The following is a 19,972-nucleotide window of genomic DNA, read 5'->3' on the forward strand; positions in this document are numbered from 1 at the left end:
TGCCATGTCCGCACTTGCTGCCTCACCACTGATTTTCTTGTTCTTGATCTGTTGCCGTTTCATAAATTTATCCACCCATCCCTTGGAGGCCACAAACAATGGTGGTTGTGCAATAGCCAGCTTCCTTGCAACCCCAACATATATCTCCCTGGCTGTGTCCATGACCTCACGCGTCTCCACCGCCTGGTTCCTCCGTGCCTGCCGATCAAGATACCTGGCCAGCAACTGTTCTGTCTTAAGGAGCACCTGATTACGACTCCACAAGGCGTTGCTGGCTCCCTCTGACGATGCCAATTCCATGTGCTTCCTTATGTGCTCTCGTTTCTGGTAGATTCCTCGGACCGTGGACTCGTTGATACCAAATTTCTTCCCCACGCTGCACTTGCTCTCACCACCGTCAATCAGCAGCACAATTTCCAGTTTCTGAGCATAAGGCAGGTTCTTCCTCTTCCTCACTTGCCGTCCTGGGTTAGCCGCGTTACGTGCACCAATGGTAGGAGGGTTGGACGGGGTATTGGTGGCCATTGTGGTTGAACAATAGGTCTTCACGGCTATAGCTGCTGTCGACTGGTAACGCGGACTCTCTCTGAGCCTTGGCGGGAAGGATGGGTAGCTGTAACCATGTCTTGGGCCAGTCAGCGCTCGGGTAGCCTGTGACGTCGCGCCAATCATGGCGCGAGTATACGCATGGGGGGAGCCCGCGCGATTTCAATGTTTCTGGCCGACCATCGTCCATGATAGCAGTATTTGAGGTCGCGATAAAGGTAATCGTGTTGCATTTCACCTGTCCGTGTGATAGCCATGAAACGCGATAGCAAAACCCGTGATAGCCGAGGGTTGACTGTATATATATATATAGGCCTATTGCTGTTTTTATACAACATGTCCTTAAAGTCTTTGCTGGAATATATATTTATGGTATAGATGAGTAAAGAATGGGGTTCAGATTGTTATTTTGCACCCCGAGTCTATAATACAGCCACCATTGTCATATAAGTGGTAGGCTAATTCACACTTGTTGATTTCTTGAAACCATAACATGGAATTGTTAATTAATTCAGCTTTCATGCAGCTTTAATTTGGTCTACCTTTCTCGACAAAGAAAGAGCTTCAGCCATTCCTAATCGAATGAACTCTTAAAAAATGAGTAATACATCATACCTTCACAATAACCAATATCTGTCTATTCCATGACATCTTGACTATTTTAGAGCATGCCATATGTAGTCGAAAAATTACATTAAGAAAAGCAGAAAAAGATCAAAATTACTTTACGAAACATAGACCTACCAAGCGGCTCCGCAAAAAAATGGTGCAAATGACCTTTTTTGAATTGTGTCTTCCTGACGTAGCAGCTGCGTAAAAGAACACTTTCTTTCGTGGTTCGTATTATCAAAACCATTCCACTGTCAGAGACATCACTGCTCGCCCCATTGACACAATAAAGAAACAACTACACACTCATATCGTTGTATATGTAAATCACTGTATATATATATATATATATATATATATATATATATATATATATATATATATATATATATGTGTGTGTGTGTGTGTGTGTGTGTGTGTGTGTGTGTGTGTGTGTTTTACAGATTACGAGGAGAAAAACGTGGCAAACGCGGCATGGAGTGCTGAGTACTGGGGCGGTGGTGATGGAGTCTGTGGGCATCCTGTTGGGCCAGGGACTGTACGGACGCCTCTCAACCAGCCATTCCAACCACATCCTGGTCGGCATTTGGTTGTTCTTCGGTGTGGTGCTGGGTACAGCATATCGCGCCAGCCTCATCGCTTCCCTCACCCTCCCAAGGCTGCCACCCAGACCAGAGACAGTTGAGGAGCTGGTCAAAGTAGTTGACAGGTGAGATATCGAAGAACAAATGTTTGGATGCAGAGGTATTGGATGAAATTGAAATGTAAGTTAATGCTGGGCCATTTGGTTATTTATCTCTGCTCTATCACTGCATCAAAGGTCTTAAACTCTCAGTTCTGTTTTTCCCCTCAATTACCAACACAAAACATAATGAGTTAGTTTTCACCCAGCAGCTAGTGTTTTATTCAAAACCTTCGATACGTTACTTTCAGACCTGATTGTTCACAAGCAGAACAGTACTGAAAGAATCAGCAAGTGGTATTCTCAAGTACCAAGTAATACATCGTCCATATAACCATACCTGAAATATTTCATCCCTCAATATTTATCTCCACTTTTTGTGTGTGTGTGTGTGTTCACCGCTCTTGTAATCTTATTCACTTCCACATGCATTGTTCTCCAGAGACATCACTGCCGTATAGTCTTTTGCTTATCCCTCCTCCACTCTCTGCCTTAATACATGGACTAGATCCGCACATCCTGTAGCACTTTGGAAATTATTCAGCTTATTACTTATCGTATATTCGGACAGTTGTGTAACTAGATCCGCACATCCTGTAGCACTTTGGAAATTATTCAGCTTATTACTTATCGTATATTCGGACAGTTGTGTAACTTTATTGTTATTATTCCTATACGATAAATGCAAGAAATGTGCTGTAATAATTAGACAGTATAGAGAGAGGCCAAATAAAATCACTATTGCTCGTTCATTTTAACTTGCCCCCCCCCCCTCCTTTTTTTCCCATTTGTAGCTTATTTCACGAAACTCAGTGGCAGGAAGAGACAATACTACGTCTTGCTTTCTTTCCATAGCATTTCTTCGTGACTAGCATTATATCTTGGTTTTAATTTATTGTCATAAGTTAGCATTCGAGATGCAAATATGGCAATATTAGGCCAATTTTCAAGTTAACAAAAAAGATTACTAAGTGAATCTTGAAGTTAATTTTTGGTGTTGCGTTATTCTAGGGGCCTCAATAGTAATACTAATTAAACAACTTTTATTTGTACATGTTACAGGGTGACAATAAGATCTTTTAGTGGTTCATTCAAGAAGTTCTTTTTAAACTCTAAATCAAGTGCCTATAGAGAACTTGGGAGCATGCTGGTCGGGGGAGATGTTATGGACGGACTCAACGCAGCTCTGGAGATGAAGTGAGTTGGTTTTACTTAGTGATATTTTTTTCTTTAATAACAGAGAAGAGGAAGGAAAAACAAATGACTATAAAAGAATCAATACGCCAAATTACTGGTGTCCTCGATTCATAAAAATCTGTAAAAGTTGAGCATGAACAGCTGTAGGTTGAAGTTTGGGGGGAAACAACACTGGGGAAACGCATTGCAAAGAGTTGCAGTTCAGGGAATAAAAGATTTCAGATAGGCGGAAGTTCTGCAGTACGGCAGTGTGACATTCCAGTCATGAGAACTACCAGATGCCCATGTAGCACAGGGGAAGGCAATGGAGAGGTGGCACAATAGATGTACCTTCGTCTGACCATTTATCATAAAAGTATCTGTAAGTGTAGGCAAGGAAGTTTATTAGTAATATCAGGGTTACTTATAATTCTAACAGCTTTGTCCTTTATTTTGTCTAGTTGTTTTAGTGCAACCTGTCCTCATTCATTCCACAAGGGTGAGCAATATTCCAGGAGAGAGCGCACATGGCACGTATAAACGATAGCTAACTGCTCGTCAGTGAAGAGGCTACGAACTCCATACAATAATCCAAGTTTCTCTGAGGCGGTTTTAGCAAATGATCTGACATGAGAGGTCCAGCTGAGGGCATTGTTAAGGAAACATAGAGAACTTCAGTACTTTTAGAGATAGGAATATTAGTAGCACTGAAGATAATATAGGAATCTAGCAATATCTGTCTATTAGTAAACTGAATATATTTGGTTTTAGTAGCATTAAATGAGACAAGGTTATTTTGTCCCCATTCAGTGATCCTTGATAAGTCTTGATCATGGAGATGGCTGTACTGAGTTGTGAGTTAGAAATATTAAACTTTGTGCATGAGTGTTTAAGTGTGAATGAGCTGTGACGTGTTGTGTCATCTACATATGAATGAATTGATTATGAGTGACAGATAAGAGACCATTAATATAATTTACGAATAGGTTTCCAGTCAGAACTGATCCTTGTCGCACGCCGTTGGTCGTTAAGGGATATTTGAATATACATCATCTACTTTTACTCTTCTATTTCTGTCGCTGAGATATGAGGAAACTGGAGGAACAAAAGAATGATGTTTGTCTATCGCAAGGGAGTTTGGATAGCAGGGAATGGTGCCACACTCTGTCAAAAGCTTTAGAAATATCAAAGGCTACTGCATCAGTTTCTCCATGTTGGTCAACTGATTGACGGATAGTGTGAGTCAGGAGATTGAGTATATCAATAGTGGATCTCTCGTGGTGAAAACCATACTGCTTATCACTAATCAAGTTGTTGAATTCAATATATTTAATTATGTGCTTATTCACTGCAATTTCAAATACTTTACCAAGAGAAGACATGATAGATATTGGTCTGTAATCAGGGTCAAAGGAACTTCCTTTTTTCAGAACTGGGTTGGTAGTGGCTTCCATCCAGGAATTAGGGAATGAGGAAGAACGTAAGAATCGCCTGAATAGTGTAGTTAAAACATAAGCAAGTTCTTGGGAGCACTTTTCAAAACAATTGGAGGAATTCGATTTGGACCTGGAGTTTTGCTGGTTTGTAAGTTGTCTAGGATGTATTCTATGTATCTACTTTGTATTTTAAGTGAAGCAATTTCGGGAGTCAAGTTCTAGTATTGGGACGTTCTACCTGACTTCTAGTAATATAGAAGTTCTTGCAGATGTACTACTAAGGATGTTCGCTTTACCACGCGGGTCCTTTGTAATATTATCATCTCTAGATATTAGTGGGGTAATGGGTGATGACTTCTTACAAAATTTTTTGGTATTTCGGATATACGTTGACTGACATAAGATAAAGTTACTGGGATGCATGCATGAATAAATTTGATTTTTTTATGTATGTAAATCTTTTGTCATATACATTTGCAGTAGAAAAAAAATAACTCTTGTACTGTATATGAAAATAGGAAAAAGAAGAGAAAAAATGTATCGGCATTATCAATTATTTACGAGTACTTTTTGTTCAAATTTACATACCGTATATTATACCTTGTCTTACGTTACTGTTTAACCCCTTAACCACGGGGCGTCACTTTCGTGATGCTTGGGAGCAAGGGCTCATACCGAGGGGCGTCGCTTTTGTGATTCTGTGTTATTTTGAATTCACCCGGGCTTCCAAGTGGGGGCTTGTATCATCTATCAGTACTGCCAATGTCCAACACTAGTCAGCACTCCTAATCTCATCTGAACTCCCATCCATTGTTGACAATTTAGCCATTTCTCCCCGTTCTTGACTCCCCTCCCTACCCCCCCTCCATTACCCTATCCTCTCGCCTGCCCGGCCGTGCTACGCTAAGTAAATCTTCCCTGGAATTTTTCACTGATTTCATCCATTGAAATAAGCCCTATACCCTATTCTTATACCAAATAATATATACAAGAAAGAAATAAGGTAAGTGAGAGTGCCATACACCTGGAATTGGCTAATTATCACCTGACAACACCTCGTTCGCTAATTTTCGCTGTTTTTTTCCCCTTGAAATATGCGGTATAATCTATTTTTGTAATAAATATACATATAAGGAGGAAAGGGAGAAGCCTAAGTGATATTTACATTCACCTGGAACTACCTAATTTATAATGTATTGTCTAGATTTCCTGCCAATCATTTCAGTGCTATACATAGCTGTTTCAAGAGCTAACGTTGGTAGTACTGAATATCCCCTAAGTAGGCCTCCAACCCCGGCCCTCCCTTATCAGTTCACTTTCATCTTCCGAAGTGGAGGTACGTCTGTTTCCTCTTGCTGACTTCAGGGACTTTTTCACCCCCATGCAAAGGGCCCTATGACCTTTACCCCCTACTAAACCTCGTGTGGAAAGAGGTAAAGGGCTAACAATTGATAAAAGAGTGACTACGATCTTTCTATTGAGTAAAACAGAGCAAGCGGAATTGTAAACAATGTGTAAATAATGTGTAAACAGCAAGTGAAAGTAATGAATGTAAATATATGTGAACAATGGAAAATAGTTTTATAAGTTACTTCAAGTGACAGTGCATAACACAGTGTAAATAAAATAGAAATGTAAATAACATAAATAAAATAGAGAACGTAAATAAAAATGTAAATGAGTAGTATTATAAGAATACGAGTATATACCCTAGGAGTAATGAAAGTGAAAGTTTCACTCTAGCATGTCAGAATACTATGAGTTATGAGAGTGAAGATGAAAGTGACATTCACTCTCAATGCTAGTATGCAGGACGAGAAAGTGAATGCTACGTATTTTACTGAAAGAAATTGAATCCCTACAGTGACAATAAACTAATACTACTGAAGGAAACTTATGGATAAAGACTGTAGATATATATAAGTGTTATATAGTAATAGAAATATAAAGTGTGAGGGGTTTTATGAATAATAAATGTCAGAGTACCAAGAGGGAACTAGCGCAAGTGCGACGGTCAGACACGCTCATAATTTTCATTGCTTTCACAGTGGTTTTTTTTTTTGGAGTATGAATCCCAAACTACTTGAAAATCATAGAGTAGTGTTTATAGTGTTAATATCTGGCTGTGGTAATCATATTACGGGTTGTCGGGAAGTGTAAAGTGGAGACTTCATTACCCAACTTCAGAGGTCTCCACAAGTCCTACGGTAACTGACGAAGGCTCAACAAACATTCCAGGAGAAAGCTGAAGGTATGTGCCATAAGCATATTTAATTTTAATATTCTAGGACTAATAATTGATTTTTGGCAAATATTATTTGAGAGTCTGTCGGAGCCCGAATAACCCCGCGGCTCACGCAAAACATCGGTAAACATGACCGCGGTGTAGGGGTTAAAGTGCGATAATTCAAAATCATGATTGTTAGAAATGTATTCAAATCAGGGTGTAAGCACCATGAAGTCCAGCAGTCCCTCTACGTACTGTACCATACACCTTCACGTGTCACCACTTCTGCACTAACATTCGCCATCCATATTAAAAACATGCTAAGGCTGTCTCACACAGGATTGGTGTACTCGTATCAGAGAGGTTTTTGTTACGACATGTTAGCAGGTCTGACAGAAGATCAGTAAAGTCTGTTTGGAACGAAATTCAAATCCATATACTGTTCTCTGCCCCAACAGGGATTCGAACGAGCAACATTGGGATACGAGAACACCTTTCTACCGACTCGGCCACCGATAGATAAAGATAATTATCTCCCAGGGTCTGTTTCTTAAGCCTCATTATCTCCTGTCTTTTGCAAGGTGGAGCAATAATCTTTTTGCCAGTGTCTGTATCTGTGTGCATGTATGTGTAGCTGGTCCCGACATGGCTTGAAGAGTTGTGGACAAATTTTCACCAAACCTTTGGGAAATAGCAGCTATGTGGATGTGCAGGAGCCCACTACTTTTGGTGTGGATTTGATCAGTGAAGGCCGAATGTCAGCCGTAGTATGTCTTTTGATATGGACTGGCTTTTTGCAAAGAGCGGTGACTGAATTCCGTAGAGTCTCGTGAATGTTCTTCAAATTTATTTTGTACGTAATTTGATCCACCTGGTGAACAAGCCTACATCTTTTCTATCCTTAAATACTAGAGCAGTTTCTACAGCACCCTACCCGTATCCCAGACCACCTTGGAGAGAGCTCCAATATACCTGAACTCTTCCTTACAACTAATCCTTCTGCTTACACTATTAATCTTTTCTCTTCATTGGGCTCCTCCGATCACAACCTTATCACCTTAACCTGCCCTATCACTCCGGTATGGCCTGTGAACCCTCCAGGGAAACATCGTCTGTGGCATTTTGGAGCCACAGATTGGGAGTCCCTCAGGCAGTACTTCTTTGATTTTCTCTGGAATGATTATTGCTCCCATGGCCGGGACCCATCTGAGTGTGCCTTGCGCATTACGGAGGTTATTCAATTGGGCATGGAAGCATACATTCCTTTCTCGTATCCTTTGTCTACCGCAAGAAAGCCTTTGTTTAATCACGCTTGTTCTAATGCTGTCCGCAACAAGGAGAGGGCCTATAAAAGATACCGGAGCCAACCCATCCATGAGTCACATCATCTTTACGTTTCTGCCCGGAATCGTGCTAAGTCTTTTCTTCGCTCTGCTAAAAATAATTTCATTCGTACTAAATGTTCTCAGCTTTTCAACTCAAATTCTTCCCGCTCTTTCTGGCACCATGCCAAAAACCTTTCTAACAACACTACTTCATCATCCTTCCCTCCTCTTTTCTACTCAGATGGTTCTGTAGCTAGTTCTTCTACTGATAAAGCAGATTTCTCCACAAAGATTTTCTCCTCTAATTCCACCTTAGACGATTCCGGTGCTGTTTCTCCATCACTTCCCCCCTCTGACTTCCTCATGGCTGATAATAAAATTTATTCAGCTGATGTATTTTCTGCCATCACTGGCCTCAGTACTAACAAGGCATATGGGCCTGATGGAATCCCTCCTGTTGTTCTCAAGAACTGTGCTTCTGTGCTTACACCCTGCCTAGGCACTCTTTCGTCTTTGCCAACTTGTACCTTTCCTTCTTACTGGAAGTTTGCTCTCATTCAGCCAGTCCCGAAGAAGGGTGACCATTCCCAACCCTTTAACTATCGTCCAATTGCTTTAACGTCCTGTATTTCAAAAGTTTTCGGGTCAATTCTCAATAGAAAAATTTTAAGGCATCTTTCCTATCACAACCTTCTTTCTGATCGTCAGTACAGGTTCCGTCAGGGACGCTCCGCTGGCGATCTTCTCACCTACCTTTCAGACTCCTGGTCATCCTCCTTTCGGGACTTTGGCGAAAGCTTTGCCATTGCACCTGACATCTCAAAGGCTTTCGATCGAGTCTGGCATAAATCTTTAATTTCCAAACTGCCCTCTTGCAGTTTCTATCCTTCTATCTGTGCCTTCATCGCTAGCTTCCTTTCCGGTCGTTCTATAGCTGCTGTTGTAGACGACCATCGCTCTTCTCCTAGATCTATCAACAGTGGTGTTCCTTAGGGCTCTGTCCTATCACCAACTCTCTTCCTTTTATTCATCAATGACTTTCTGAGATGTACATCTAACCCTATCCACTCATACACTGATGGCTCCACCCTTTACCTTTCCATTCGGTTCCCGCAATGCCCATCTTAGCAGTTACTTCAACAAACAAGGGATGAGGCTATGGCACACCTAATGTCTGACTTGGCTTGTATCTCTGACTGGGGTAAGAATAATCTGGTGTTTTTTAATGCATCTAAGACTCAGTTCTTACACCTATCAACCCAACAAGATCTTCCACTACCCATTAACGTTTAATAATATTCAACTTAACCCTGCATCATCCTTGAACATGCTTGGGGTTTCATTTACTCGGTACTTATCTTGGAAAGATCATATTACATCTCTTGTAAAATCTACTTCCAAGAGATTAGGTGTGCTAAGCCGACTCATTTCTTTCTTTACCCCTGCACAACTGTTGGCTCTATACAGGGGTTTTATCCGCCCCTGTGTGGAGTATAACTCTCATATATGGGGAGGCTCCCCAAATACAGCTCTTCTCAATAGAGAGGAGTCAAAGGCTTTTCATCTCATTAACTCTCCTCCTCTTACTGACTCCCTTCAACCTCTGTCTCTTCATCGCACTGTTGCATCTTTATCTCTTTTCTATCACTACTTCAATGGTCACTGCTCCTCTGAACCGTCTGCATGTATTCCTCCACCTCTACGACGGGCGCGTGGCACCCGTCTAGCAGCAAACTCTCATCCCTTTTCTGTCCAACTCTCTAATGCAAGAGTTAACCGTTACTCCCAGTCCTTCATTTATGAACCAGGTCAACTCTGGAACTGTCTCCCTCTGTCTGTATTTCCTGCTGCCTATGATCTCCAGTCTTTCAAACGCAGTGTTTCCAGGCATCTCGAAATGATCGGATCTTGAATTTGGCTCTCTATTGTATTTGGTTTTTCTCTTAGAGAGAAATGTTATTGTGGGCTCATGGCCTTTGGTTCCTTCTTCCTCGCATAAAACAAAAAAAAAAACTCGGCGAGAGTTTCCACTGGACCACCTGGTTGCAGGATTTGGCAAACGTGGCAACAGCGCGCACCGGTGTGTGTGTGTGTGTGTGTGTGTGTGTGTGTGTGTGTGTGTGTGTGTGTGTGTGTGTGTGTGTGTGTGTGTGTGTGTGTGTGTGTGTGTGTGTGTGTGTGTGTGTGTTCTTGCCTAATTGTTCTTACCTAATTGTATCTTTACAGGAATGAGTCAAGCTCGTACTGCCCCGTGTCTAAAACCATATTAATCGTACATATCCTTAAATTTGTTAATTATTTTGGCACACACTATTTCATTCGGTAGTGCATTCCATTGATCAATTGCTCTGTTTGGGAAACTGAATTTCCTTACGTCTTTATCACCTCTCTTCTTATGCAGTTTTTTGCAGTGTCCTCTTGCTGATGCTTCCCCATATGTTAAGTAGTCATTTATGTCTATTTTCTCCTTCCCTGATATGCATTTATGTAGCATTATCATGTCACCTCTTTTCCTTCTCTCCTGTAGTGTTGGTAGATTCAGTTTATTTAGTCTTTCTTCGTAGCTTAGGTCCCTTAAGCTTGGTATCCATCTTGTAGCGGCCCTTTGAACTTTTTCAATCTTGTTTATGTGTTTTTTGAGATGAGGACTCCAGACTACAGATCCATACTCCACGGTTGGTCTAATGAATGATGTTATTATCCTTCTTGCCATGTCTTCATTTATGTATGTGAATGCTATTCTCATATTTGCAAGCAGTGTATACATGTTCCGTACCTTCTCACTGATGTGGTCACTCCGAGATAGTCTGTTATTGATAATCACACCTAGGTCCTTCTCTCTTTCTGATGTGTGTAGGGTTTTATTTCCTAACGTATAATCCCAATCAGGTCTTTTTCCTCTTTTACCAAACTTGATTACATGACACTTGTCCACATTGAATTCCATTTGCCATGTATTACTCCATTCATGGAGTTTATTTAATTCTTCTTGTAGCTCTTTACAAAAGTCTATGTTAGCAATTCTCCTTTGTATTTTTGCATCATCTGCAACCATATTCAGATAGCTTTCATTTCCAGTGTTACTGTTTATATCATTTATATACACTAAAAACATGATTGGTGCCAGCACTGAACCCTGTGGTACTCCACTAGTCACTTCTTTCCATGATGAGTTATTTCCCCTTAGTACTGTTCTCATTTCTCTTTTTATGAGAAAATCTTGCATCCAACAAAACAGTTTGCCTCGAATTCCTCCTTGATGGTACAGTTTCCATAAAAGTCGTTGGTGTGGTACTGTGTCAAATGCTTTAATGAAATCTAAATAGATACAGTCCACCCATCCTTCTCTTTCCTGTATTGTGTTTGTTACTCTGTCATAGTAGCTCAACAGATTAGTAACACATGATTTTCCTTTTCTGAAACCAAGCTGTCTTTCTGTTATCATACTGTGTTCTTCTAGATGATTTACCCAACCTTTTCTTTATAAGCTTATCTAATACCTTGCTTACAACACTGGTCGATAGTTGAGTGGATTTTGTCTATTTCCTTTCTTGAATAAAGGGACAATATTTGCTTTCTTCCAAATATCAGGTAGTTTACCTTGACTCGAGGATTTCTTGAAAATTCAAAATAATGGTTTACTTAACTCCTTTGCACATTCTCGTAGTACCCAACATGAAATTTCATCAGGACCACTTGCTTTTCCTCTGTTTAATTTACGTAACTCCTCCTGTATTACTTTTTCTGATATTTGTATATCTGGTAGTATGTGCGGACATGCATGTTCCACATAGTCCCTCTCAAAATTTTTTTCTTCTGTAAAAACTAATTGGAAATTCTTATTTAGTGCTTCACAAATATCTTTCTCTTGTGTAAAGGTGATTCCCTCGTCCGTAATGGATGGTATTATATCTTTTACTGTGGTTTTGCTTCTGATGTAGCTGTAAAATAGCTTTGGTTGATCACTACTTTTATTTATTATATCCTCCTCAAACTGTTTTTGGGCTTCCCTCCTTATTCTTGTATAATCGTTTCTTGCCTGTTTGTAATTATTATACGCCCTTTCACTATTGTATTTTCTGTATCTATTCCACAACAAATCTCTTCTTTCTTTTGATTTTTTACATTTTGTATTGAACCATTTCTGTATTTTCTTATCTGCTTCTTTGTGCTGTGGGATGTACTTCTGGACTCCTATTTCATAAAATTCACAGAATTTTTTATTTACAGCATTTAAATCTTGTCCACTAAGCTCATTTTCCCAATCAACTTCTAAGAAATACTTCTTTAGGTCTTGATAATTTCCCTTTTTATAGTTTAGGCTCTTTTTGTAACTTTCATTGCTGTTAACTATGTCATATGCTATCCTGAAGTTGTAATTTAGTACTGCATGATCGCTTTTGCCGAGTGGAGGGTGATATATTAAACTGTCAATATCATTTTCTTGCCTAGTAAATATTAGATCTAGCATTGAAGGTACATCGAGTCTTCTTTTTCTGGTGGTTTCCCTCACATGTTGCGTTAGGAAAAACTCTTGCACGAGATCCAGGAGCTTTTGGTCCCAACAGCTTTCTTGGCTAATTATATCTAGAGTATTCCAATTTATCTATCTATCTATTGCCAGACGCCTCAATCCCGTTTGGGGTGGCAACAAACAAATCGCCTCCAAGTCGCCCTGTCCCCCGCCATTTCACTGCCCTGCTCCCAACTCACACCCCCCTCTCTCATATACCTCTCCACCCCATCCCTCCATCTCATCCTCGGCCTCCCCCTCCCTCTTCCCCCCTCCACCTCACTCACATACACTCTCTTCGTCAGTCTTTCACCCTCCATCCTCTCCACATGGCCAAACCACCTCAGTGTGTTCCTCATAACGCTTCCTATCACATCCACATCCACACCACAATGCTCCTTTATATCCTCATTCGTCAGCCTGTCTCTCCACGTGACTCCACAGACTCCTCTTAAATAACTCATTTCCACTGCTCTCACTCTTGACTTGTGTCCTTCCAACAACGTCCAAGCTTCACTTCCGTACGTTAGAGTTGGTAACAGAATACTGTCATGTAGTAATTTTTTCACTTCCATGCTCACTTCCCTGTTTCTTATCACTGCTTTCAAACAACCAGAAACCTTTCTTCCCTGTTGTACCCTTTCAAGCACTTCACCCTCCAAACCTCCATCCTTACTCATCACACTACCCAAGTACTTAAACGTTCTCACATTTTCCAATTCCTCACCATCCAACCTCGCTGTACATTCACTGACTTCACCTCTCTCAAAGACCATCACTTTACTCTTCCCTACATTCACCTTTAGATTCCGTTTCTTACACAATCTCCCAAACTCATCCACCAAGCCTTGCAGCTCCCCTTCGTCTTCACTCAACAACACAGTACCATCTGCAAACAACAGTACAGGGAGTTTCCAAACACTATCCTCTCTCACTAGGGCCACTCTAAATTCCACTACCCTACCTTGTACCTCTTTTATTACCCCATCCATGTACAGATTGAACAACCATGGAGACATGACACATCCCTGTTTCAACCCAACTTTCAAAGAGAAAAATTCACTTAGTTCACCATCCACACGCACTGCAGCCTTCGCACCATCGTACATACTCTTCACAGCATTCAACAGCTTCCCATCTACTCCATATATTCTTAACACTTTCCACAATCCTTGTCTATCCACCCTGTCATATGCTTTCTCCAAATCCATGAAAGCTGCATACAACTTCTTTTCCTTCTCTAGAAACTTTTCCACTAAAGATCTAAGAATGAATATCTGATCTACACAACCTCTTCCCTTCCTAAAGCCTCCCTGTTCTTCTCCAACTAATTTCTCTGTTCTTTCTCTAACTCTGTCAATAAGACCTCCAAAGGTAACTTTCCAGAGTGTAAACACTGTGGAGGAGATACTAAAAAATGCAAAGAATCTTATGGAAAAAGAGGAGTTCAAAAATGTATGGATAAAAAGATCCAATTTATATTTGTATTAAAATCTCTAGTTAGTATAATTCTTTCCGATTTCTCTTCCATTTATGTACTAATGATCTTAAACTCTGAATTGTACTCTGTGCCAGGTCCTCATATTCGTCTCTTTCCCAAGTGTTTGATCTGGGTGGCATGTACAAATTGGCTACAATTACTTTCCCTTCAGATGTGTTGATCTCTATTGCAATCAGTTCTACTTGTGATGGTATATCTAGTTTTATTTCATTGACTTTTAGATTTTTCTTAGTTAATATTATAATTCTTCATCCGTTTTTTTAAATTTCTGTCTCTTCTCCATATATTGTATTCCTCTAAGTTTATTATGTCATTGGATATCCTTGGTGTTAATTTTGTTTCAATTAGGCATATTATATGTGGTTCATTTTCTCTGACATAATCATTCATCTCTAGTAATTTAGATACCATTACATCCACATTTGAGTACATCAACTTTATCATCTTGTTTATATACTTGTCTTGACATGGTTCTACTACCTTCCTCCTTTTTATTCTCTCCTGTTTGTGTACCACTTTCGTACCTGCAATCCTATTACTTTGTAAAAAAAATGTGTTCTCCTCTTCTGATCTTTCCTCATTTTTTGTTTTTGCTTCCTCTCTCTTCCCTTTCCAAAATTCCGGTTCCTCTTGTGTTAGGCATCTTTTTATCCATACATTTTTGAACTCCTCTTTTTCCATAAGAGTCTTTGCATTTTTTAGTATCTCCTCCACAGTGTTTACACTCTGGAAAGTTACCTTTGGAGGTCTTCCCTTGCTTTTCTCGTATTTCCCTAACCTTTTGTGTTCCTCTATATCTTTACTACAGATTTCCTCCGTTACTTCACTCAGTAAGCTCATTACATTTGCCATCTCCTTTTTGTCTCTTGTGATCTTGTTTTTTACTTCTTCCTCTTCTATACCAGTGATTACTATAGATTTGTTGATATCTACTGAATCTCTGACTAACTTTGGATTGTTTTGGATTATTCTTTTCACTTCCTTTTTAATGCTTTTTTCCTCTTCCCTTGTTTCTAAGTCTTTCTTTACTTTCACCATTTCAGCATATGTGGTTTCCACATCATTTTTGTAGCTTTGCACAGCTTCATTCACCTGTGTTATCTTCTCCTCAATATCACTGCGCTGGTCTATCAGACTGCTTACTTGCCTAATTGTCTCTCTATCATTTTTGAACTCTTCCATAATACTCTCGTGATTGACTACTGTACTTGCCATTTCACTCATTTTCTTCCTAAGTGTACTCAATTCCACTGTTAGTTCACTGATGGTTGTGTCTTTCTTGTTGGCCTCCCTTCCTAGTTTTTCTATTTCTTCCTTTTGCAAGTGCATCTGCTTCTTTATTTCATCAATTTCATTTTTGAAAGCCATCTCCAGTTTGTGAACACGTTCAACCAGTCTATTGTGAGTCTCCACTTTAACCAGTTCTTGGTAGAAATCATCTTGCTTTCTACCTTTATCCCTTTTCTTTTCCAGATTTGCTTTACTAAAATATGTGTCCATTTTGCAATACTAAAAGCACAGTGTACTTACTGAACATTCCCTGGGGCAGTTGTAGTCTAAACAAATCTCAACTGACAGCGCATTCTTTCGCCACTCGGTTCTCTTTTCTGTTTGAACAAGTCTTGTTTAAACTTCTTATTTTTTTTTTTTTTAATAATAAAAAATCATTTAGTCTAACCTGGTACTAAGCTTGACTCATATAAAGATACTAATTTAGGTAATGCCACTGGCTGTGCTGGCTCGGTTTGGAGCGCTCTAGGCGAACGTCTGCACTCCTTTGTGTCTCGTGTGTGTGTGTGTGTGTGTGTGTGTGCCAGAGAATTTTTCGGATCACTAAGCTTATATTATGTGGCCATTGTATTATGCTATGATATACGCCAATAAATATGATTGTTTCTGATAATGGGCTGTGCACTATACTAATTATAAAGTCTGAGTTATATGAAATAATTCTCTTGCCTTGTAGCGTGAACCACGATACAGGTTGAGCTGTGGTTCAGAAACAGAGGGCAAGTTCACCCATAAATGGCGCGATGTAGGGGGATGGGGGAAGTATGGGAGTGAGCGGCCAACATTTATACATTCTTTGTCATTACAGTATAGTTATTAAGGTGTCAATGATATCATGTATCCTAAATAATAATAAACCTATTTATTTTTATTATATTTATATAGACCGATTACACACTTTACACCAAACATAGGATACCTCCTCCATCATTAACGGAAAACATTCAGCCTGCTCCACCACCTCGTCTCTCTTTCTCTCTCTCTCTCTCTCTCTCTCTCTCTCTCTCTCTCAGGTGGCTATCGGTAGACACACACACACACACACACACACACACACACACACACACACATTATCAGTTTGTGCTAACGAGTAATGACGTTGCATTTAATAAGTTAACCTTAAATTTAATACTGTGTCAAAATACAAGTGCAGAACAAAACAACCTCACATTACAGATTACGTTAACCAGTAATTAATATTAACCCGTTGGCTGTGGTATTTACTTGAATGGGACCTTTTGCCTGTGCGGCTATCTCGCCAAAATTCAGATTTCGCAAAACATGAAATATATATCAGTGTACTCGCCATATAACTGTGTATCCTCTGGTAAACTATTTTTTTTTCCCTAAAACGCTGTGGTAATGGCGAAGTTGTGAACAGATATAGGAGAAGTTGGTAACATAAAGCATCCTACATTTACCGAGTGTGAGAGAAAATGGAGCATCAGAGCGGACCCTAAAATAAACTTAATACACCGATACAAGTGTAAACCACATCGGGAAATGGGTGTACTGATAAAGTACGTGGCTGATGTGTACCATAGAATATAAAAACAATATGTGGATTTGGATATGGCATGGATATGAGTGATAGGATGATGTTCTAGTCACACCGACACATTGACATAACTGTGCACCACCTGATAATAGCACGCTAAAATGCCCTGGTATGTTCACAAGTTAGCTAGTTAGTGACACTAAGAATTTGTCATGTGTGTGTTTGTGTGTGTGTGTGTGTGTGTGTGTGTGTGTGTGTGTGTGTGTGTGTTCTTACCTAATTGTTCTTACCTAATTGTATCTTTACAGGAATGAGTCAAGCTCGTACTGTACCGTGTCTTAAGGCATATTTATCGTACATATCCTTAAATTTGTGAATTATTTTGGCACAACTATTTCATTCGGTAGTGCATTCCATTGATCAATTGCTCTATCTGGGAAACTGAATTTCCTTACGTCTTTATCACCTCTCTTCTTATGCAGTTTTTTGCAGTGTCCTCTTGCTGATGCTTCTCCGTATGTTAAGAAATCATTTATGTCTATTTTCTCCTTCCCTGATATGCACTTATATAGCATTATCATGTCACCTCTTTTCCTTCTCTCCTGTAGTGTTGGTAGATTCAGTTTATTTAGTCTTTCTTCGTAGCTTAGGTCCCTTAAGCTTAGTATCCATCTTGTAGCAGCCTTTTGAACTTTTTCAATCTTGTCTATGTGCGTTTTGAGATAAGGACTCCAGACTACTGATGCATATTCCAGGGTTGGTCTAATGAATGACGTTATTATCCTTATTAGCATGTCTTCATTTATGTATGTGAATGCTATTCTCATATTTGCAAGCAGTGTATACATGTTCCGTACCTTCTCGCTGATGTGGTCAGTCGGAGATAGTCTGTTATTGATAATCACACCTAGGTCTTTCTCTCTTTCTGATGTCTATAGGGTTTTATTTCCTAACTTAAAATCCCAATCAGGTCTTTTTCCACTTTTACCAAACTTGATTACATGACACTTGTCCACATTGAATTCCATTTGCCATGTACTACTCCATTCATGAAGTTTATTTAATTCTTCTTGTAGCTCTTTACAAGAGTCTGTGTTAGTAATTCTCCTTTGTATTTTTGCATCATCTGCAAACATATTCAGATAGCTCTCATTTCCAGTGTTACTGTTTATATCATTTATATACACTAAAAACATGATTGGTGCCAGCACTGAACCCTGTGGTACTCCACTAGTCACTTCTTTCCATGATGAGTAGTTTCCTCTTAGTACTGTTCTCATTTCTCTTTTTATGAGAAAGTCTTGCATCCAACAAAACAGTTTGCCTCGAATTCCTCCTTGATGGTACAGTTTCCATAAAAGTCTTTGGTGTGGTACTGTGTCAAAAGCTTTCTTGAAATCTAAATAGATACTGTCAACCCATCCTTCCCTTTCCTGTATTGTGTTTGTTACTCTGTCATAGTAGCTCAACAGATTAGTAACACATGATTTTCCTTTTCTGAAACCAACCTGTCTTTCTGTTATCATACTGTGTTCTTCTAGATGATTTACCCAAGCTTTTCTTATAAGCTTTTCTAATACCTTGCGTACAACACTGGTCAGTGATACTGGTCGGTAGTTGAGTGGATTTTGTCTATTTCCTTTCTTGAATAAGGGGACACATATTTGCTTTTTTCCAAATATCAGGTAGTTTACCTTGACTCAAGGATTTCTTGAAAATTAAAAATAATGGTTTACTTAACTCCTTTGCACATTCTCGTAGTACCCAATATGAAATTTCATCAGGACCACTTGCTTTTCCTCTGTCTAATCTACTTAACTCCTCCTGTATTACTTTTTCTGCTATTTGTATATCCAGTAGTATGTGTGGACATGCATGTTCCACATAGCCCCTCTCAAAATTTTTTTCTTCTGTAAAAACTGATTGGAAATTCTTATTTAGTGCTTCACAAATATCTTTCTATTGTGTATAAGTGATTCCCTCTTCCGTAATGGATGTTATTATATCTTTTACTTTGGTTTTGCTTCTGATATAGCTGTAAAACTGCTTTGGTTCATCACTACTTTTATTTATTATATCCTCCTCAAACTGTTTTTGGACTTCCCTCCTTATTCTTGTATAATCGTTTCTTGCCTGTTTGTAATTATTATACGCCCTTTCACTATTGTATCTTCTGTATCTATTCCACAACAAATCTCTTCTTTCTTTTGATTTTTTTACATTCTGTATTGAACCATTTCTGTATTTTCTTATCTGCTTCTTTGTGGTGTGGGATGTACTTCTGGACTCCTATTTCATAAAATTCACAAAATTTTTTATATACAGCATTTAAATCTTGTCCTCTAAGCTTATTTTCCCAATCAACTTCTAATAAATACTTCTTTAGGTCTTGATAATTTCCCTTTTTATAGTTTAGGCTCTTTTTGTAACTGTCATTGCTGTTTACTATGTCATATGCTATCCTGAAGTTATAATCTAGTACTGCATGATCGCTTTTGCCGAGTGGAGGGTGATATATTAAACTGTCAATATCATTTTCTTGCCTAGTAAATATTAGATCTAGCACTGAAGGTACATCAAGTCCTCTTTTTCTGGTGATTTTCCTCACATGTTGCATTAGGAAGAACTTTTGTACGAGATCCAGGAGCTTTTGGTCCCAACAGCTTTCTTGGCTAATTATATCTAGAATATTCCAATTTATATTTGTATTGAAATCCTCAGTTAGTATAATTCTTTCTGATTTCTCTTCTATTTTATGTAGTAGTGATCTTAAACTCTGAATTGTACTCTCTGCCAGGTCAGGACACACACCACACACACACACACACACACACACACACACACACACACACACACACACACATCCAAAACAATCCTTAGTTAGTCAGAGATTAAGTAGATATTAACAAATCTATAGAAATCACTGGTATAAAAGAGGAAGAAGTAAAAAACAAGATCTCAAGAGACGAAAAGAAGATGGCAAATGTAATGGGCATATTGAAAGAAGTATCGGAGGAAATCTGTAGTAAAGACATTGAGGAACACAAAAGGTTAGGGAAATACGAGAGAAGTAAGTCACGACCCCTAAAGGTAACCTTCCAGAGTGTAAACACCGTGGAGGAGATAATAAAAATGCAAAGAATCTTATGGAAAAAGAGGAGTTCAAAAA

The 19,972-nt window shown here is 39.2% G+C and overlaps 1 protein-coding gene across 1 annotated transcript in view; it reads left to right on the top strand.

Moving 5' to 3' along the window:
- The window catches only part of LOC145395841 (ionotropic receptor 93a-like), a 113,423-nt gene that overhangs the window by 40,700 nt on the left and 52,751 nt on the right, over positions 1-19,972 (top strand). Inside the window, exons 10-11 of the mRNA XM_080269371.1 lie at positions 1,599-1,864; positions 2,900-3,034. Of these exons, the coding sequence (XP_080125497.1) occupies positions 1,599-1,864; positions 2,900-3,034 (401 nt within the window). The remainder of the gene's footprint in view (positions 1-1,598; positions 1,865-2,899; positions 3,035-19,972) is intronic.

The sequence above is a fragment of the Coenobita brevimanus genome, chromosome 33 (assembly GCF_032717465.1).
Source record: "Coenobita brevimanus isolate Jiangsu-jjx chromosome 33, ASM3271746v2, whole genome shotgun sequence".
NCBI classification, from domain to species: Eukaryota; Metazoa; Arthropoda; class Malacostraca; order Decapoda; family Coenobitidae; genus Coenobita; species Coenobita brevimanus.